This window comes from Brachypodium distachyon, chromosome 3, assembly GCF_000005505.3.
Source record: "Brachypodium distachyon strain Bd21 chromosome 3, Brachypodium_distachyon_v3.0, whole genome shotgun sequence".
Classification (NCBI taxonomy): Eukaryota; Viridiplantae; Streptophyta; class Magnoliopsida; order Poales; family Poaceae; genus Brachypodium; species Brachypodium distachyon.
The window spans coordinates 2,683,588-2,705,540 of record NC_016133.3 but is presented as its reverse complement, the minus strand read 5'-3'; the positions used below and the strand labels follow the sequence as shown (position 1 = coordinate 2,705,540).

The 21,953-nt window shown below is 45.1% G+C and overlaps 2 protein-coding genes and 1 pseudogene across 2 annotated transcripts; 2 read left to right on the top strand and 1 right to left on the bottom strand.

Moving 5' to 3' along the window:
- Positions 1 to 1,114: 1,114 nt before the first annotated feature.
- Positions 1,115 to 2,564, bottom strand: LOC100828399 (putative homeobox-leucine zipper protein HOX26). Its single transcript, XM_003570890.3, has 2 exons — positions 2,186 to 2,564; positions 1,115 to 2,033 (listed from the first exon to the last, which is right to left on the bottom strand). The coding sequence occupies exons 1-2, from the start codon at positions 2,525 to 2,527 to the stop codon at positions 1,731 to 1,733; spliced, it is 645 nt and encodes a 214-aa protein (XP_003570938.2). The 5' UTR covers positions 2,528 to 2,564; the 3' UTR covers positions 1,115 to 1,730.
- Positions 2,565 to 10,844: 8,280 nt separating this feature from the next.
- On the top strand, positions 10,845 to 12,544 carry LOC100831055 (polyubiquitin). Its single transcript, XM_003574817.4, has 2 exons — positions 10,845 to 11,002; positions 11,453 to 12,544. Exons 1-2 carry the CDS (start codon positions 10,895 to 10,897, stop codon positions 12,368 to 12,370), a joined length of 1,026 nt encoding a protein of 341 aa, XP_003574865.1. The 5' UTR covers positions 10,845 to 10,894; the 3' UTR covers positions 12,371 to 12,544.
- Positions 12,545 to 12,725: 181 nt separating this feature from the next.
- On the top strand, positions 12,726 to 21,700 carry LOC100828097 (annotated as a pseudogene).
- The last annotated feature ends 253 nt before the right edge of the window (positions 21,701 to 21,953 follow it).

Genomic DNA, 21,953 nt, shown 5'->3' with positions numbered 1-21,953 from the left:
TCTTTCAACAACTTGCGCGGGAATGTTTTGACCTTAATTGGGAAGCATGTTCATAATTTTCCCGGAAGATTCCCAAGGTTTATATAATTATATGTCATGTGTATAGAAACAGGGTTCGTATCAAATATATACAGACTGAACTACTAAGCAGCGATCAGTTTTCGTTTTTGAGGAATAAGCAGTGATCAGTTATTTTTGCACATCCGCCAAAAGAGATTTATCAAAAAAGCCTAACAGCACGTTTGGTAACCATCCTTTCATTTCATTTGGTAGAAATGAAATGAAATCTAATTTTTCATAGGATTTCATTTGGTTGAATTTGAATTCCTTGTTCAAAAATCATGTTTGTCTACCACATGGATTTGTAGAGCGAGAGACAATTCCACAGAAATGATGGCTTTTGGAGAGGAATTGGGATTAGTTATGGTACAATTCTATGAAATTTGAGATTGAATTCCCGTGGCCAATTCCGTGCCAACCAAACAAGTTCGTATCTGGAATTCGAAATGAATTCCTGAATTCTAAGCTCAAATGATGGGTACCAAATGAGCTGTAAGGGTTCTTAACTTAAAAGAAAAAACAGAATTACTCAGTCGAATTACAAAAAAGACATATTCCCTCTGTCCGAGTTTATAAGGCCTGTATGGAAATTCGTGCCAAACTTTGAACAACAATTATAAAGACAATATTTAATACTCCCGCTGATCCTAAATTCTTGACTCAATTTGTCAAAATATGGACGTATCGATTCTCAAAAGGCGTCTAGATACATGTAATATTTCGACAATTTCGACAACAATTTAGTATCGGAGGGAGTATATGTATATAAAAGTTATACCATTAGAAAGAGATGTCCAATACGAATGCAACGATATTTCTTTTGTGCCACAATAATCTCGTATTGCCAATGTAATTGTTGGTCAAAGTTCAGCAAAATTTCCGCGTAGGCCTTACAAACCCAACTACTACATCTCTTACTCCGAGTCGCCGATAGCCTTTCTAGAGAGGCCTATCTTTTCCTAGACTTTCTAGAGATCACACAGTCAAACTTTGGACAACTAATATGTAAGAAGATGTTTAGATCAGTCTTCTGAAAATAACACCATTACATATGTTATGAAAAAACCATCCCCAATTAAAATTTCAGCACTTTCCACAAACATGTCTTTGGGTACATCATGTATCATATCCATCAAAAGCCAAAGAAAAAAACACCGAAAAGATGTTATTTAATTTAGCCTACAATTCAAAAATAAAAAATTAATTAAGCCTAACCGCACCGCAAAAGTCCCGCCGACAGGGGGTCACTGATTATAGTCATGTCCAACGTCGATCAACTATACATCCTGCATCACCCCCGCGGCAATTAAACATGATTAGCAATTTCGAATCTTTGTCAACGATCACATACAGTGCATCTCCAAACTCGAAACAACCGATCGGATCATGGTAATTTGGGTATTGTATATCAAGAAATTAAACACAGTATATATTTTCTTTACATTATTAGCATAAGGCTGCCCATAAGCATCCAAAGATGAAAAAAATATACCCTGATGGATCAGTAAATGCCTAGCATTTCCCTCCATTTTTGTTCGCCCATGTAGTCATGGCGTATAATCAAGCTCGTCGATCGTGTTGTGAGTCTAGAGATAATAATAATCAAAGAACGCTAAATCTTGGTCATACCTAATGAAGACAGCTAATTACTCAGGCCCTCAAACTAGCAGCTACAGGCTAAGGCCGGCGCCGGCGATCTTGCTGCAGGACGGGCAGGCGTCGCTGCTGTTCCAGGTGAGCCTGGAGGAGGAGGAAGAGGACCCCGAGCTGGAGCCGGAGCCGGCGGAGCGGAGGTCGGCGAGCTGTCGGCGGAGCAGGGCGTTGTCGTGGGTGAGGCGGTCGCAGAGGCGGCGGAGCAGGTCGCAGTCGAGCTCCGTCTGCTTCAGCTTCGTCCGGGCCCTCCTGTTCTGGAACCACACCTCCACCTGCCGCGCCCTGAGCCGCAGCCGCCGCGCCAGATCCTGCTTCTCCCCCTGCAATTCATTGAGAAAACACCGATTTTTCTGGTCAGATAATCAGACCGATTCGTTCTTCAGAAGAGAATTCAGATTCATCCATGGAGGGATTATTAACTACTCCTACTGTAATTTGTTGAATTAGGATGAAGAAAGCGCGCGATTATTACGTGGGAGAGGACGTTGTGGGCGCGGAAGCTCTCCTCCAGCAGCGCCGCCTGCTCCTCCGTCAGCCGGAGCTTCTTCCGCCTCGCGCCGTCGCCGGAGCCCATTTCTTCCGCCCTCTTGTTCTGCTTGCTTCCGGCCTTCTTCTTCCTGCCGGCCGGAGACGCCTGGTGCTCCGGCTGCGGTGCTGCTTGCAGAAGCAGAGCTTGCGGTGGCGGCGGGCGGCTGAGCCCGGCGCCGGAGAAGAGGGAGAGCCTCGTGTCGACGAGTTGATGATCCTCTGGTGAGTCCTCCATGGATATGGCCATGGCCATGCCGCTGCTGCTGATGGTGGAAACGCTAGACATGATCGATCGTTGAAGTTTTGATTACTTCCGGAGGTTTGCCGGGGTGATGAGGAACAGAGGGGCTCTGAGGCTTTGAGCTTTTATAGCTAGCTGCTAGAGTAGCACTAGAGACAGGACAAATGGGGACGGGGGACACGGTCGCATCGCACGCGCGCGAGCCAGCGATCTACGAGCGGTTTCGTGTGGGGAATTAAACCAGCAAATTACTACTGCTTTAGATAGCTGCTGTTGAAGATTAGTACCGGTGATTAACGTCTTGGTTGGACTCAGCGGGAGAATTAATCTGATTATGACGTAATTCAGGACGTACGTGCGATTAAGTGGTCCGTTTCAGTGTTTCAGATTCTTTGGTCATGGCCAAAAAAACGCAAGCTACGTAGTACTGATTATCTTGGTCGCTGACCCCATTAATCAGCTCAGTCAAACTCCCCGCGTAACACTTTAATTTCTTGCCGTTTCTCTATGCGTATAGCATCAGGAATTGCTGGTTGTTTAATTAATTCTAGAGTACTACTGTACACCGTATGTAGTTTTATAAGTGACTCATCACAAGTTTTAAGTGTGTGTCTCGTGTTGTGACAATGTGACATGGACATTGAGCCCACACGATGGGTAACAAGCTGGATCCCCTCGTGCCAAAAAAAACTGCCTCCGTATCGCTCACCATCCAGCTATTTCGTCGGAATATCCCGCACCATCTCCTCGACCGCGCCGAATATTTCGTGAAGGGAGCAGAGAGAGGAAAGACCGTGGGTAGGAAAGAAGAAGTCAGATTTTTTTTTCCAAAAGAATTCCCATCGAAGGTTTATATGACGGGCACAGCCCCGGTCCGTCAGGTGGGTGGCCACGTCAACACATCAGACGCACGCAAACAACATAGGACCTGAGATGAACCACTTACAAAACTATTAGGACCCAAACGTGCATTTTAAAAGTGCTACTCCATCCGATCCATATTACTTGTCTCAAATTTGCTCAAATATGAATGTATCTATGTTCAAAAAGCGTCTAGATACATGTAATATTTCGACAACTAATTTCGGCCGGAGGGAATATGACTTACTCCCTCCATTTCACAAAAGTTGGCGTATTTTGGTTCGTTAAGACAAGTCTTTGACCAAGAATTACTCTATTAATATGTAACTTTTATGATAGGAAATCATGATTATTAACAAGAAATTTTAAAGACGAATCTATTGATAGGAAACCTTGTCTTAGCGAAACAAAATACGTCAACCTTTGTAAAATGGAGGGAATATTTGACACCTTTACCAAAGAATAAGGACCTACAGTTATTTTACTCTTAATTCTATCAGGTGCAGGAATTAGTTACCGATGAACCAATCGTTGAATCGTATATCAGCTGCCACGTACGTTGAAACGCTCAAGGCATACATATGCATCATGCACGTTAGGCGTTAGCAGCGACTCGATCAAGGGGGTTCACTGTGCCTGTTGTGCTGACATGCCATGTACTATATTCATGTGCATGCACAACACTTTGCTAGCAATCGACTGCCTTTTCTTAAAAAAAAAAAAACTTTGCTAGCATGGGACGTACGGACGGACGTGTCACACGTGTGTATCCAACTTCCAAGCGTTACTACGGCAGAGAGGCTGCAAGCACGCACTTGCAGGACATGCACATGAATTACATGATCGATGGTCAAATACTTCACGCACGTCGTACATACGCATGCATGGACGTATACGTATACGTACAGTAGCTCTTGGTCTTGGTAGTAGCTAGCAGGTACTCCGTACAGTAAGCTACGAAGACTATGATACTGCCCTACAGTTAATTCTACGGTCGATAACATGCATGTACCTGGACGGAAATACGTAACTAACGGTTGATCAGCCGGCCGTGCCGGGCCACAGGCTGCGCTGCGATTATGATCTTTGGTCGCCCCCCATGACCCATCTGCCGATTTCCCGGAACCAGCTAGCGTGGATGCATGCAGCGACGGTCAAGATATACTCATATGCGATACTATGACACGTACTTTAGGCTTTAGCACGTGTCACAGTCACAACTAACTCCGTAGATCGAGCTCGTACGTATACTTGGCCGTCCCGTGCAGACGTATATACGTACTTGCATGCGTGCGTGACTGCCTGCGAACTTTATATAACTGAATCGGTTACTTAACCCCGGCCCATATACGTACACGACTCTGTCTCGCACGTGTGTGAAAAGTATATCGGTCACTGGTGGCTATACGTACCTACCTAGTACATCTAGCTAGTCAATGCCCGTCCGTAGATAGCTTGCTGCCGAGTCAACGCACCTACAACTTGTTCTGCAAGGATCATGTCACCGTGGACGACTCGATCGTCTGTGTGTACTTGTGGAGCAAAACTCGAAAACGAACAAGTCCAACTGTGCACATATAGGGTTTGACTTGTCATACTAGCTCGTACGGCCTACTAGCTAAGCTGAAGCCTTGTAGTTTACGGGAGTACTGGTACTGTTTAGAGCAGAAAACACCTGGTTATATATGTTCAAACACGCGGTCTATATATCTCATAGGGGAACGACGGCCACGTACTGGCTAGGGATTTGGGGGAAACATGAGAGGTGGCGGCTAGGGAGAAGAGAGGTGGCGGCTAGGGAGAAAAATGGAACAAATCGAGGCAGAGGAAAAGAGAAGGGGCAACCCGGCGGCTAGCTCGGTCAGGTGCGTGGCAAGTGAAGAAAAAAAAAACGCTCCAGATGTCCATGTCAGAGCACCTGTATATGCTCCGGCCTGCCACGTTTAGGGTGAAGGTTGAGCAATTTTCAAGATGTTGTACCAAACTGTTTCTATCTAGTACTATCAAGTTGCCGTACGCTGGCGTCTTTATTCTTGGTAAATCGAGATAACACATCAAACTTTCATTACTTTTGACTGAAATGTATCTTCGTAATTTATATGTATTTTTTTCACGTTTTGTATATAAACATTTTATTTTATAAAATTAGAGTAGTAGTAAAAATTGTGTTATGGCGACCATGTCAATGTCCAAATGGTAGTTCGATCTGTCTAGTCATACATTGGTATTGGTAAAATAAGCGCTATTTTTATCTGATCTGGATGTTTTTCTTGGTACAGGTAATAAAATTTTGAAAAGCTCCACGGTTGGTGTTTCTCCAATAAATAAACTGATACTCCAGGTTCTAGGAGTAGGGAACTAGGGGAGTGGTTGTGTCTCCAGTAAACATGTTTTTGGTGCCTTTAAAAAAATTGAATTATGTGAGTTAAATAAAACGATTTCTCATGCATATACATGGAAACAGGTTGCGGCTGTACAGCAAAAAAGTTCGTTAAAAAACAGTTTCATTGTGACATGCACAAAAAAGAGGATGAATAGTGGGCTATTACCCGTGCACCGAAATGATCTTCTCTAATTATCTAAACATACACAGTACACATTTTCAACGAAATTTTGCAACTGAGCATGGTGTGCAACGTACCAAAAATGGTAATGCGCACAGTAGCACTTAGTGCCATTCATGATTCACACACCAAGAGATTCGCATGGCAAAATAAAAGACATCGATGTTAATTTGCCACTGGCAGGTAAAATTCTCCTGGGACGTACATCAAGTCAACAACATATACCGATCATATTTCTTCCTATAGCTTGTGATATGCCGCTTTCGAAAAGAAAAGAAGAAGAACTGTTGCACCAATAATGCTGGAAAAAGTCCATATAATTGGCTAATCATGCATGCGAATCGGAGACTCGTGCTCTGATCGTGGACACGTGCAATGCATACAGGCATCATAGATGGATGGTCAATGTCGGAGCTCGGAAGCAGCCGCCCTCCGACAAGTTTCCAAGCGTATGATTAGTTTCCAAGCTAGCTACTAGCAGAGATTGTTGAGGATATAATTAACAAATAGTCGTAGGTGTACGTTTGCAAAGGATGACTTAGCTAGCTGCCTAGGACTGGGCTGATAGACTTTGATCGTCTCTCCAGTCCAGCTTGTCGTTTTCATGGGTTTAATTACGGCCGGCTGGTTCGGTCAAGAGGAAATTACGGCCTGCCTGGTCACGCATAATTTACCGTACCGCTGGTAGTAAAAAGTGCCCGCTGACGGTGTCAAGGATGTGAAAATTAGAATAAAAGTCGAGATATTATTGTTATTTCGCGATCGATCCGTTCCTCGAGACCTTTTTGCTTTGACACCATGAATATATTAGATGACCACACACATCACAATTTTTTGTCAGAACCAAATGGTAAATGTATGACTATCAGGGATAGTGCGATTGATCTCGGTCGTGATTTCAACCCCGGCCATGCGTATATATTCGCGCGTGATTATGTTATTTGATTGATCGAGCTTTTTGACACCCAGTAAGTAAGTAGATCGGCGGCAGCTGAATTTTTTTCCTGGATGCGCCGCCGCGATTGCTGAAAGTTACTTTACCTTTGCAATCGGACGGCCACGATATATACACATGGCAATCGTGTAGCTAGTCTTCGTTTTGCTTTGAGCTTGACACGCAGAAGTGCGGGATCGATCCTCGCGGACGTCTCAAGGATGACTTAGACAGGTTTAATTTCTCTCCAGCTTGTCGTTTTCATGGATTTTATTACAGCCGGCAGGTTCGGTCAAGAGGAAATTTACCGCCTGCCTGGTCATGCATAAATTTTTAGCTAATCAGTGTGTGGATGGATCGATCCGTTAAAAGTGCATGCTGACAGTGTCAAGGTGGAGAAAGTATGTGCACGAAGATATTAATTTAGTATTTTCGATAGACTATTTGATGCTTATTTTCTCTCTGGATAGATTAGACCACTCGGCTCTTATACTGTCACAGATATCTATTGATCGATCTCCTGATTTCCACACCATAATCGTGCGTACGTGATTACGTACGTATGTACATACCGTAAGGTAAGGATTGATCGATCGACCGAGCTTCTTAACACCAGTAATACTTATTCCATCTCATCCTAAATTCTACTCAAATTTACCAAAATATGGATATATTTATTCTTAAAAAGCATCTAGATACATGTAATATTTCGACAACAATTTAGGATCGGAAGAAATAATTAACATCCATAATTTCCTGGATCGATGCGTCCGCTGCGATTGCTGAAAGTTCTGCAAGCTAGCTGCATGCTGCCACGATCATATATATTACATGATCATATATATTGCATGCTGCGATTGTAAGGTAAGCAAGCTGGATCGAGATCGACGATCCGTTCTGCTGCGCGAATGCGATTGTTGGTGCGACACTTGGTCTCCGGTCAAAGACAGAAATTAAGCTCGGCCTCGATGGCTTGATCGACCAACCGCCGGGGTGGCTGGAAGGTTCTCCGGCGGCGGCTCCGGCTGATTCGATCAGCCAAAAGCGATAAGGTTTAAAGATCAGGAGATCTCATTGTTGACTCATTTGCTCCTTCGCACGTGCATGTTTTCTGTTTTCACCGCCTTTCATCGTATCTGCTAGGGAGTACTACTGACTGAGATAGCAGATCGATAATAAGTACTGTATTTTTTTTGACAAAAAGAATAGTAATAAGTAAATAAAAGGAAGAAATGTCACAGATTAATTAAGTAAAGCTATTTCTTCTTCTTCTACGAATTAAGCGGATGATATCTCCCAGTTGAATAGTGGTGGAAAATGTACGAGCATCATTTTTACTTCCTATGACTAATTAACAGGCCAGGCATAATTCACAACAATTAAAATATAAAACAATTGATCAAAATGAGACAAAGATGTTACTAGATAGGATTTGATTAAATGCCACTTGTAAATGAGACAACATGCATGCATGGAACAATTGATCGAAATGCAAAATAAAGTGGACAAAAGATCAGGCCGGAGGCAACATACAAACGAGCCTTTTTTCCCCCCCGCCGTCCAGCTCTATTTCTCGCGGGTCATCTCTGGGCCTGCCAGCCTCACACTGGGCCTTCGCAGCCCAGCAGATCTGGCCGTGGCAAGAGCTGGGCTCATCGGAGGCCTCCAGCCGGGCTGTAGCCTGTTCCTCTTGCGTCTTGCCTTCCGCTCCTCCTCCGCCTCCGCCTCGCCGCTCTCCGCCGGCCACCGCGCGCAGAACCTCCATATCCACTGCCACCTCTGTCACTAGCTCGTGCTGGGTCTCAACTCTCAACCTCCGCAAACAGATCTGCCGGCATTACAGCACCCCGCCTGTCAGGGGCAATGACCCCAGATAGGGTCACGGCGACACAATTCTAGCCGAAATAACGGAGGCAAAGCTGGCACAGTAACGTATGCCGGCATAGTTTTCTTATCTTGTAAATTTGCAGGATAAGGACGAGCCCCTTGACCTCGGCGGTCGCGAGATCCTTCAACGGTCTTATCTCGACCACGCGGTGCAAAGTGAAAAAGTGTCATCATCATCTCAGAAAAGCAGTCAGCGCCTGCGTACCGGTGTCAGGTGACCATGCTAGAGAAGCACCGAAAGTGAATATATGACGAAAGTCGGTAGAGGATAGCTGTACCCATTGCAGGCTGGCAGGGAAAAGTAAAGTTGTCTTATCTCCTGTGGTACTGCCTAGAGGCAACCAAGCCGCGTGCCCGACGGGGCCCAAGGAAAGTGACGTTAGATTCGGCCCGCATGTCAGTGTGACATGCCTGTCCCATAAATAGAGCACCACACCTTCCTGGAGAGGGCATCGGGCACTTCGATATTCTAGGGTTTCTCCTTCTTCTTCTTCTTCCTCAAGAATACAGCTCAAAGAGCACCATTATAGAGCTTGCCTATCTCGGCTAATACAACAAAGTAGGAGTAGGAGTCTTACCTCGGCAAGAGGGCTCCGAACCTGGGTAAATCTGTGTGTTCTTGTGTGAATCGTGCGTGTTCTTCTTCACGTCCTCCCTCCTCCGGTTCCTCCTTCGTCCATCGGCCCCAAGTTAAGTCATCCTATGACATCTGCCGTGACGCCACCACGACACCGCCGCCGTCTCCGCCTGCCCCATGAAGTCAGTCAGCATGGGATATTACTATTAGCTGTGTCTTTCCTGAAGATGGTAATGAAAGCAGAGTAATTGTGACCACACGGAAGGATGGTGTGGCTCTCTGGGCATGTGGCGATGACATTGAGTGCATATACAGCTTGAAGCCACTCAAGGAGCAAGATTCGAGAAGGTTATTTGTTAGTATAATATTTGGTTCTGAAGATGGCTGACCATGCCAATTTAAAGAAGTTTCAGCTGAAATTTTGAACAAGTGTGGTGGATTGCCACTTGCAATCATCACCATAGCTGGCCTATTATCTAGCTGTCAAGCAAGATCATTGAACCAGTGGGAGAGCATAAGGAATTCTCTGGGCTCCAAGTTCGCCATTGTTGAACATGCGTTTTGTTTAGATTGCATGAGCATTGTTGTTACCATGTAGTACCTGATGTAATACTGTCAGATGGCTCGTGCCTCAGAGGCAACCTGTTCTGGGATTAAATGCTCTGCAGAACCTTTGCCATGTGCAAGGGTTTGGCAATATTTGGCCGTGTCTAAATCTTGGCTATACCTGAATTTCCTGCATCATCTGAATATACGTGATTTCTACATCTTGCTGTATAATCCAGACTGCAATGTACAACTGGTGTCTATACCATTGCTAGATACTGCGAGGCATGTGTTTATGGGTCGCAGAACATTCAAGTCAGTCTATAAAACTGTGAAATGTGGCTAACTTCAATGTTTTTACAATTCTAGTGTTGAATCAAGTTAGTATCAAACATTCAAGTTAGTATCCGAGCGTGGATTCAGAACTGGTTCAAAGTGTTGTTTTTACAATTAATGTTTGATGGATTGGCCTAAGATTGGTAAATCGTGTTCAAAATAATGGATTATTACGTTGAACTTTATATATTTATTGCTGTCAATTTGATATAAAAAATAGTCAGAAATATAAACGAAATGTTGCCAAAATTTGTACCGAATCACGGTTTTTGGAGCTTTCAGTCTATCACCCATCTTTATAAATTTCGATCGTACCGAACTAAAGACCAAAAATTTCGTGTAGCAAAGTTCTTCAGGAACGCTCCGAATTTCATATTTTGAAGACCGAATCGAAAAAAGACTGAAATTACGAGACCGAACTTCCGGTGCCCACCCTAGCAAAGTGCCTGTGTTCTCTCTCTATTTTTAATCGAATAAAAAATCATGTGGAGAATATGTCCTTTTCTCTCTGGACTTTTTCTTTTATTGAACACTAATTTATAGATTTGGAATACTCGTATTTCCTACGCACCGCGCGATGCGAGACGTCCGCATCCAACGGACGGTGCCGTCACGGCAAAGGATTCCTACCCCCACCGGCCCACCGGCCCCCGCCAGGCCCGCTCCGAGGCGCCAATAAATACGCTCCCCTCCTCCTCCTGCCTCTTATGCTCACCACCGCTCCAAGGAACGGAACCAACAAATCCGATCCCCAAATCTCGTCTCCGGTCGCCTCGAGGCTCGTCGAAGAATCTCCTTCCCCCCGCCTCCCCAAGGTACCGAGCTGCTTCACCCCCCCCCCCCCCCCTTTACCCCGTCTCGTCTTCTAGGTCTACGTGTTGTTCCCTAGCCGCTACGTCGAATCTCAAGTCGTTGGGGGCGGAAATTACTGGTAGATTTGTTCGATTCCTGCATGTTCCTGGTCCGATGATGAGTTTCGGCGTCAGATCTTTGGTTTGTGTTAGATCCGTGTCAATATCTCGAATACGCAGGCCTTATCACCTCTAGATCTAGAATTGTTAATCGGGTGCTTGTCTATTTTTTTTATGGAATTCCTGATTGCTTGCGTCTCATCTGTTAATCTGTATGTTTCTTATCTATTGTTTTGATTATCTTGGATAGGATGTATGGAGGCGTATCTATATGTTTATACTTTCTGTTTTGTTCGTGTTGACTGCTTGTCTACTCGTGGAGGCTTACCATGCTGTCTGGGGATTCTTCTGCAGATGCAGATCTTTGTGAAGACTTTGACTGGCAAGACCATCACCCTTGAGGTTGAGTCGTCTGACACCATCGACAACGTTAAGGCCAAGATCCAGGATAAGGAGGGCATCCCACCGGACCAGCAGCGTCTCATCTTCGCTGGCAAGCAGCTGGAGGATGGTCGCACCCTCGCTGACTACAACATTCAGAAGGAGTCCACCCTTCACCTTGTGCTGCGTCTGCGTGGTGGTATGCAGATCTTTGTGAAGACTTTGACTGGCAAGACCATCACCCTTGAGGTGGAGTCATCTGACACCATTGACAACGTGAAGGCCAAGATCCAGGATAAGGAGGGCATTCCCCCGGACCAGCAGCGTCTGATCTTTGCTGGCAAGCAGCTGGAAGATGGCCGCACCCTCGCCGACTACAACATCCAGAAGGAGTCCACCCTTCACCTTGTCCTGCGTCTGCGTGGTGGTATGCAGATCTTCGTCAAGACCCTCACCGGCAAGACCATCACCCTGGAGGTGGAGAGCTCTGACACCATCGACAACGTGAAGGCCAAGATCCAGGACAAGGAGGGCATTCCCCCGGACCAGCAGCGTCTGATCTTCGCAGGAAAGCAGCTGGAGGATGGTCGCACCCTTGCTGACTACAACATCCAGAAGGAGTCCACCCTTCACCTTGTCCTGCGTCTGCGTGGTGGTATGCAGATCTTTGTGAAGACTTTGACTGGCAAGACCATCACCCTTGAGGTGGAGTCATCTGACACCATTGACAACGTGAAGGCCAAGATCCAGGACAAGGAGGGCATTCCCCCGGACCAGCAGCGCCTGATCTTTGCAGGAAAGCAGCTGGAGGATGGCCGCACCCTTGCTGACTACAACATCCAGAAGGAGTCCACCCTCCACCTGGTGCTCCGCCTTCGAGGTGGTCAGTAATGGTCTGCTCTTGCCCTCTGAAGTATCTGTCTCAGTTCGTGTTAAGTCTACCTGTGTCTGGTTGATGGACCATCGAGTCCCCCCAGTGTCTGTTGGTTTCGTGCAAACAGTTACTGCTATAGCAGTATGGTTTTAAGTACTATGAGAAAGCATAAGTGAAGTTTGGCATTATAATCTGTCTGCTTATTTGCATCAGTTCCTGTGGTTTGATTTGATCTTTGATCACTGTTGCGTTGCTTAGTATCTTTCTTTTACCGTGTGATATGGGCTTCATGTTTTTATCTGACCATGTGACCTGGAAGTCTTGCAGATCTGTATTTTAGTTTTTAAACTGTGGGTTGTCGTTTCTGAGACTACATTGTAGTCCACCTCGGTTCATCTGAATTGTTAGAAATTACTTTTCAAGGTGTTGCAAGGTTCTCCTCTTCTGTTCTTCATATACCTAGAGACTGCAACACAGTTGCTCATGAGTTAGCTATCAGGGCTTAGACGCTCCAATACAGGACAACAATCTACTCTCTTGTATCAATTCCAACCATGTCGCCACTGGATGCCCTGTTTACAGAATCCTTATGGATGAACAATCAGAATCCTTCATGTTCTCTTATGTGCTTTGCTTCTGATGAATAAAGAATTCCCGCTACTTCCAAAAAATATTTGTTTGAAATATGTGCAACGTTGTGTTTTATCCTAGGTTCCTCGGAATGGTTCGAGACATGTGAAATTTTACCTCTCCTGTGGAGCGGGGAGATCGGCTAGGAAGACTGGAACCGAAATGTCCCTCCCGTCAATTCTGGCTATATGATTTCGGCTCCAATTTTCGGTACCTCAATTTTTTTTTTCAAGGCGAATGATTTTGATGTAACCGTTGGTCAGCTTTTCAGCCCCAAACTGCAAAACGGTAGAGGTTTGGGATCTAACATGAAGCTGTGATGAGCCCGATGGCGTTCGAGAGTTGGGGTGGAGACTGGGGACAAGTAGGTTAGGGTTGAGTTGTCAACTTTTACACGAGTATGTCTCAATGAGTCCATATGTCAGTAGTTATTTAAATCCTGAGTATGTGTGTATCAACTTAACATCCGTCCTAGCTTTGAAAACCGGACCGGCGACCGAACCGGCGACCGAACCGGCGAGGCTCTCGGTTCGGTTTCTCCGGTCGAACCGGTCTGGCTTTTAAAGATATAAATAATATATTTTTAAGTAAATACTGCCCACAGTCGCCCGTCGGTTTCTCATCCTCCCCTAATTCCCCAAATCCCCAACAACACCAAACCTTTCCTTCCTCCGCCTCCAACAAATCCCCAACGCACAGTCGCCCGTTTCTGCTCCTCCTCCCGATGGCTCTCGTGGCTGGGCGTGGGCGGCCAGGCGTGGGCGGCCAGGCGTGGGAGGTGCGGCGGTTGGAATCGGCAAAGAAGTTGTGGCAGCGAGGAGATGCAGCGGCGGCTCATGATGGGGAACGAAGGCGACGACAGCCCGTGCTCTTGCTGGGAAGCGGTGGCGGAGGCCCGTGCTCCAGCTGGGGAGCAACGGCGGCAGTGACCCGTGGTGCTTCTCCTCCAATCCCTGATGTCCCACTGCTCTTCTCTCGAATCCGTGAGATGAGGTCCGGCGGCCGAACAACTACCAGACGACGTGCAGCGGCGGGGCGCGTGAGGAGGCGAGGCACTGGGCTCAGGTGGGACCCCACGAGCAAGCCGTCCTCAATCACCGCGACGCGGCCGGACCGCCGGGCGTGAGCGGGAGGCGGGCGCGGCAGGAGGCGGTTGGGCGTCCCTGCCTCGCTGGTGGCGGAGAGGCGGGGTGCCGCTGTTGGCGGAGCGGCGCGGGGCGGCGGGGGCGCTGAATCTGGAGGCCGGCCGGCGCGGGTCGTCCCGGCGGCTCGGTGGCGGCAGGACGAGGAGGGACCGAGGGAGACGGGGGGAGAGATTGGAACGGGAAGTGAACCGGGCGGTTCGAGCCAAAACCGCCGGTTCACCGGTTTCAGCAAAACCGGCCGGTTCACTTGGTTTTTCCCGCTCCGCTTGACCGTCCGGTCCAGTGCGCTAGACAGACCGCGGAGGCTCTCGGTTTCGGTTTTTCCTGGTCGTGGTCCGGTCCGGTTTTCAAAACTAGGCTATCCGTGCTTGCTTCGCGAGTTAAGAGGATACCCGCGCTCCATGAGCGAGACGTCTATATATATCCAGTGGCATCTTGAGTCTTAAAGAAATCTGCTAGACATGTTCTAAGCCTGACATGATAACGTGCACTCACAAAATAAAATAAAAAGACTGGACCTATGCCAAAAAAAGAAGAAGACTTAAGACTTTGACTTAAGTCTTAAGAAAAGAAAAGAAAAGACTGGACTTAAGCAACTGGACACTCGAGACCTCGAGTTCCTTGGTCGTCCGGTCATTTTCCCCCAACAACCTGTCAACCTACATGCCCTCACTTCAGAACGCGATCACTCGACTTTGACAGTTTGACTTCACTCTCCACAGCCCCCCTCCGATCGCCGACCCCGACGCCGTCGCCGCCACCCTGCCCCGCCGCACCACCCCGTATTCCACCTCCTCCCGCATATCCGGCGCGCCGCCCACCGCTGTAACCAGATCTGCCGGTATCACAAGCAGCAGCCGCCGCCGCCGCCTCCACCTCCGCGTCGGACCTCACCGCCGTGCCCGACCCCGCTGCGCCGCCTCCCTTCATCTCGGAGATCGTCCTCACGCTTGCCACCAGCCCACCAGTTGCAGCACCCAAACGTAGCCACTACCGAGGACTGAATTTCCTTTTTCCCTTTTGAGCGAGTGGGAATTTTCGTCCATTCTAACTGGATTTTATTCTACAGATCTGAGGAGGCCGACCAAGGGCGGTCGATCGAGATGGCAGAAATCGTGGGGACGCTAGTGGACAAGCTCACCAGCCTGCTGGACGGCGAGGTGGAGATGCTCAACGGGATCGAGGACGACGTTTCCTTCTTCAACGACGAGCTCAGCGCCATGAAGGCCGCCCTCGACGCCCTGGACCTGAGGGACACGCTCGACCCCCTGACCAAGGACTGGAAGGACCACGTCAAGGAGATGTCCTACGACATGGATGACCTCATCGCTGACTTCATGCACAACCTCGGAGGAGGCGCTGGCGCCGATGCCGATGCCAAGGCAGGCTTCGTGCAGAAGATGGCCCAGTTCGTCCGGACGTTCTGGGCGCGTCGCCAGATCGCCGGCCAGTTCAAGGAGCTCAGGGCCCGTTTGGTGGAGATGAATAACCGGCGCAAGAATTAGGCCTAAGACGATTCCAAATAGAAAAACTTCAATCATTTCGATTTGTTCGAGGGGATAAAAAAATAGATACGATCTATCCCTAAATAGTACTATAAATTATCCACGAATCTCAATGACCAAGAAAAGAATTCGTAATTAGTGGGGAAAAGAGTCGTAGAATACCCGGAATCCAAAAGAAATATTTTTATTTTCTGACTTATTCAGTCAATTCAAATAAGACGTATCTTGTTCAAACCAATAAATAAAGCTGGGGTTATAGTTAAAGTAGCCAATAGAAAACCGAAATAACTAGTTATAGTAAGCATGAAAGGGTTAAATTCCATTTATTTTTTTACTATACTACATATGTTGGTAAAGCACTTACCTAAGTTATGGAAAATTCATAATTTATCAGTTATTTTAGATAATACTAAAAAACAAGATAGAGTGAGATACAGAAGTGTAAAAGAAAGCGGATTCATCAGATGATACATGAGTCACTAATTCCGAATCAAGAGATTTGTTGTGGAATTTTTCCATTGAGTAAAGTAATAATATTAAAAACAACATCATCTAACCCCATTGAAAAATTCAATTGGATTTTCAGGGGAATTTTGGAATAAGAGAGAAATAAACAATTGAATTTGAAAAAAAAAACTTCTTCCTATTTTGGATTATTTCTTTAGGATTTAACCCTCTTTTTTGAGTGAAAGGGGGAATTTCCCCCTATTCTTTCTTATTTTAACTGATTGTATTCCATATGGAATAAGAGGAGAAGAAAAGCATTCCACTATCCCCTGAAGGACCCTTAAAAAAAGAAACCTCTTCCTTAAATTTACTTTATTTTTATTCCTTTTTCGAAAACGAGTCGCTTCAATTATCCTTTGAAGTTCTATCTTCTGTCTTTCCCTATTTCATCTCGTAAAGTTCCACGCTCGCAATTTAGTCAAGAAAGTTAGACCTAATCCAACAAACAAGACAAGGATTAATCACAAATCTTGATTCTTCAAATAATGTTTTCTTTCTTTCATAACAGATTATCCACTATTCGATTTTCTATTTATTAGATATTACGTTAACCAATTAAATTATTTATAAATTATTTAAAAGGAAAGATTGGATTCGAAGAAAACTTTTCACCAAAAAAGGATAGATTTCACATATACTTGTCCTTGTATTGTGTAAGTATGAGAATATCTTTCCTAAATTCTTTATCCAAAGCTATTGATCATTAACTTCAACTTCTATTTTCCCAAGATTTTGGCCGCTATTCCGAATTCTTCTACTATTCCGAAGCCAATGAAAATAAGTAGGACTCCAAAAAAGTGGGTTTTCTATTGATGCCTTGAACAACATATAGCTTACCTATAGACAAAGAACAAAGAAGATAAAAAAGGAATTATGTTTCGGAACCAAGCAAAACTGGATTGCTGTGCCATAGGAAGGATAGCTATACTAATTCGGTATACTCAAAATACACCTTTGGTACAAAATTGACAATCTCACAAGGATGAAATACCAGTAATTTTTTATTTACTGGTTGATCCCATCTTTTACGGAATCAATTCCTTTTTTGAATGTACAAAAATTTGGGGAGCTCAGCATGTCTGGAAGCACGGGAGAACGTTCTTTTGCTGATATTATTACCAGTATTCGATACTGGGTTATTCATAGCATTACTATACCTTCCCTATTCATTGCGGGTTGGTTATTTGTCAGTACGGGTTTAGCTTATGACGTGTTTGGAAGTCCTCGGCCAAACGAGTATTTCACGGAAAGCCGACAAGGAATTCCTTTAATAATCGACCGTTTTGATTCTTTAGAACAACTCGATGAATTTAGTAGATCTTTTTAGGAGGCCCTCAATGACCATAGATCGAACCTATCCTATTTTTACAGTGCGATGGCTGGCTATTCACGGACTAGCTGTACCTACTGTTTTTTTCTTGGGATCAATATCAGCAATGCAGTTCATCCAACGATAAACTAAATTCCAACTATAGAACTATGACACAATCAAACCCGAATGAACAAAATGTTGAATTGAATCGTACCAGTCTATACTGGGGTTTATTACTCATTTTTGTACTTGCTGTTTTGTTTTCCAATTACTTCTTCAATTGAGAGAAAAGAAGAGAGTAGTAAGAACTCTCTTATCCCATTTGGAAGGATACCATCCTTATAACATAACTATCCATGACTGTTTTTGTCTCTAGCATGACCACTTGATAAAATGTGGAGGAAAGTAGGGGAAATGGCCGATACTACTGGAAGAATTCCTCTTTGGCTGATAGGTACGGTAACTGGTATTCCTGTGATTGGTTTAGTAGGTGTTTTCTTTTATGGTTCATATTCTGGATTGGGTTCATCTCTATAGTAATCGGAGGGATCGGATTGGAAACATGAAAAAGTAGGAGCTTAGCGGGTCCTTACCCCCCCTTTTTTTTATCTGATTAGAGCGGAAAGGACCCGCGGAATTCTTACTCTTATAACGCGACTTTAATCTATTCGATTCACTCTTATGAAGCAATAAGAAAAAGAGATCAATCGAGGATCCAATACAATATTTTATTCCACGAAGGGAGTCTCCTGGAAATCATTGATTTAGCTTAGAGTAATAAACTAATAAAACCTTAATCAAAACTACTCAACTAGCCTAAAAAAAACCACCCTTCAACGGAAAAGTTTACGTTTTTTTTGCAAAATTTCTGTAAGTTCTAAATTGAACTTAATCGAACAAGTCAAGCAATTCTATTTGCTCACAATCACAATAAATTTGTCCCCCGCCATATTCCCTTCCCCTCTGTTTGTGCACTACCTCCCCTGAACCTAAGCAAAAGAGGGCCAAGAGACAGACCCGAATAAAGAAGAAATTGTAACCTTTGACGAATAGAAAGAAAAAGGATTCTTATTTCGAGACAAGAAAAGAAGAATCGGCACAAGAAAAAGGCAGCGGTACAAGCTGGACGGTTGCAAGCCTAGTTCTAGCCATGTGGCTGTCGATCCTCGGATGCCGGCGATCTACAAGGAGGCAGCAGGCCTCGTGGGCATTGATGGCCCAAGGGAAGAGCTTGTCAGTAGGTTGACGGCTACGGAGGATGCACTCAAGGTGTTGTCCATTTGGGGGTTCGGAGGTCTGGGGAAAACTACACTTGCCAAACAAGTGTATGATCAGATTGCAGTGCCGTTTGGTTGCAAGGCGTTTATTTCAGTTTCTCAAAGAACCTGACCTGACAAGCCTTCTCAATAGGCTACAGTTGCAGCTTGGGATGAATGAGGAGCCTTCTCATGCTCTAGAGGACAGCATCGACCAACTTAGGAGACACCTCAGAGATAACAGGTACTCGTTTACTTCTAATAGTCATTCATGCACTTGTATGGGTCAGTTGCAAATAGATGGGTTTATATTTTGCTTGGTAGACTTAAATTTCAGTCCGGTGTGTCAGTTTTTCTGTTAAGAGCAGCAACACAGTTAATTTGGGTAAGATGCACTTATTTACCTCAAAACATGTAGTTATGTGAAAAATTCCCAAACAGGTGATCTGTGTTACTGTTGCCTTATTTATTGTGGTCTTGTGTTACAGTTGCCCTAATTTTGTGGTTTTGTATATTGCAATTCCATTTGTTAGTCATAATCATACACCAGGTTATGTGTGGATGTTTTTATTAGGACCCCACAAAATTCAGGCCGAGAATGCTTCCCTTTTTGAGTCAAATCTAATCTTTTCCCCCATACAATGCAAATCACACATCAACATCCTATTATTATGTATTCTTGGTCATTTCATTACAAGTTTTGATGCTTTCTTCTACAGTTTATAGTCACATCCTTCTGTATTATATGTAACATGTGCAAAAAATTCAACAGGTATCTTGTTGTAGTTGATGACCTGTGGGATTGTTCAGCATGGAGAACTATTAGTTTGGCCTTTCCAGAAAATGGTAATGGGAGTGTAGTAATAGTAACCACAAGGTTGGATGATGTGGCTCGCTTTGTTTGTCATGGTCACCATGAGTACATTTACAGAATGGAGCCCCTTGGCTACGAACATTCGAGAAGGTTTAATAGAGTATTTGGGTCCGAAGCTAATTGTCCATCCCAGTTTAAAGAAATTTCAGTCCAGATTTTGAAGAAGTGTGGTGGATTACCACTTGCAATTATCACTATTGCTAGCCTATTGGCAAGTCGTCAAGCAAAATCAATGAACGAGTGGAAGTGCATAAGGAATTCCCTTGGAACCAAGTTTGCCACAAATCCCACATTGAAAGAGATGATGAGTATATTAAACCTCAGTTACATGAATCTTCCTCTTCATCTCCGGCCATGTTTTCTATACCTTGGTATGTACCTAGAGGACCGTGAGATCAATAGGGATGATCTAGTTCGACAGTGGATAGCCGAAGACTTGGTCGATCATTTGCATGGATCAGATTTGGAGGACGCTGCGAAGAGTTATTTTAATGAGCTTATTAATAGAAGCATGATTCAGCCTGAATATACCGACTTTGGGGAAGTCTTGTCTTGTAGGGTACATGATATGATGCTTGAGTTGATCCTAAACAAGTGTGCAGAAGATAATTTTATCAGTGTGGCATATGATAACACTGACATGGCAAGATTGCGTGGCCGCAAGTACGAGGTCCGTAGACTATTCCTGAACATGGGCGCTGCTGGTGCAACATCAGGGACCATTGCTACTAGCCTTTCACAAGTTCGATCATTTGCACGGTTTGGAGAGTCCGAATACATGCCTCCTCTTTCGCTTTTTAAGTATCTCCGGATGCTGGTTTTTGAAATTCCATGGACTTTAGACACGTCGAGCACATTCGACTTCGCTTTTCTTGGCCAATTGTTTCAACTGAGGTATTTGAAGGTTTCAGCACCATCAAACAGAATAGAGCTCCCTGCTGAAATGAAAGGGCTTATTCATTTGGAGACACTGGAAATACTTTGCGGAGGGCCACCAAGTATTCCTTCAGATATAATTCACTTGCCGCGCTTGTCCTGTCTGTTTCTTCCGCTTTATGTAGAGCCACCTAAAGGGTTCGGGAACATTAAATCACTGCATACTCTGTCTTGTGTTGTCGAGGGGAAGATCTTGCCCGAGTTTATTAAGGACCTCGGCGAGCTGACCAATCTGAGGATCCTGATGCTCCAGTTGTCTGCCTTGGATTGTCCGGATATGGTGACATCGGGGATTGGCGATGCTTTTGTCTCTTCCATTGGAAAGCTCCATAAACTGAAAACCCTCATCCTCAATTTCAGACCTCGTGAACATTGTGAAGACCAGATTTACTCATTAGTCAACCCTCCACTCTGTATCGAGGAACTTCACCTTATAGGACTGATGTTCAAGAGAGTTCCCCAGTGGATCGGTGATCTCCATTGCCTCCGCATCATGTCTCTATGTATTGATCAGTTGTTTACTGAGGAGGTTCATGTTGTTGGAAAGCTGCCCTCCCTCATCCACCTCAGTCTCAAGGTGGCGCATAGCCCTGAAGATGGTGCTGCCGCCATAATCAGCATGGGATTATTCCCAGTTCTCGAGTGCCTTGAACTCCACTCTTGTGACCTACTCCATTATTATTACGATGATACCAAATGTCCTGATGTTATAACATGCGTGGGATTCGAGGTAGGGGCTATGCCCAAGCTACGAGAGCTCTATCTGGATATCGAGCATACATGGGGTGGCACTACACCAGTCGGCTTGGAGCACCTCCTGGGCCTTGAGAAAATCCATCTAGGAGGCAGAAGTGGCCGAACAGTCATCCTTGCTGCTGAGCCTGCCTTCGTGAACGCTGCACAACTGCACCCCAACCGTCCTTCTGTTGTACTCGACGAGCCTTCTGATCGGGCTTTCTGGCGACCAAGATAATTCTCTTGCCATTTTGTTGGTTTTGTTCATCTTGTCCTGTAGTTGGTTCCTGGAAAATGGTTGCTCCACATTTTATTGGTCTTTCCTGATGCACTCTCACATTGCTCAGTAGACTGGACCCGTTGAACTCATGCTGTCAGAGTTTGGAATGATTTGATTGTATCTAAATATTGGCTAGTAGCTGGATACGAATCCTGCATGATCTGGATGTTCACATCCTGTTTCACATCCAGATCATCGTGCGATCTGATTAAGTGTAGAACTGGTATGTATACCATCATCTTGTACTGTGAGACATGTGTCTCTGTCGTCAGATAAAGTCAGGTGTTTTAATATTTTGCATCCCAACCTTATTTGATTAATCTTCTGCGTCACCATAATCAGGAGGTACTTAATCTTTTCCATTACGTACAATCATTGAGAGCATTCGGTTAAGTGGTTTGGGTGGAGCACAGCACTGTG

What these genes read in the sequence shown, in the direction of transcription:
- LOC100831055 (XM_003574817.4), top strand. Translation starts at nt 10,895, where the DNA reads ATGCTCACCACCGCTCCAAGGAACGGAACCAACAAATCCGATCCCCAA. An exon ending in CTTCCCCCCGCCTCCCCAAG is followed by an intron (nt 11,003 to 11,452) that starts GTACCGAGCTGC and finishes ATTCTTCTGCAG; the next exon opens with ATGCAGATCTTTGTGAAGAC.
- LOC100828399 (XM_003570890.3), bottom strand. Translation starts at nt 2,527, where the DNA reads ATGTCTAGCGTTTCCACCATCAGCAGCAGCGGCATGGCCATGGCCATA. An exon ending in CCCACAACGTCCTCTCCCAC is followed by an intron (nt 2,034 to 2,185) that starts GTAATAATCGCG and finishes AATGAATTGCAG; the next exon opens with GGGGAGAAGCAGGATCTGGC.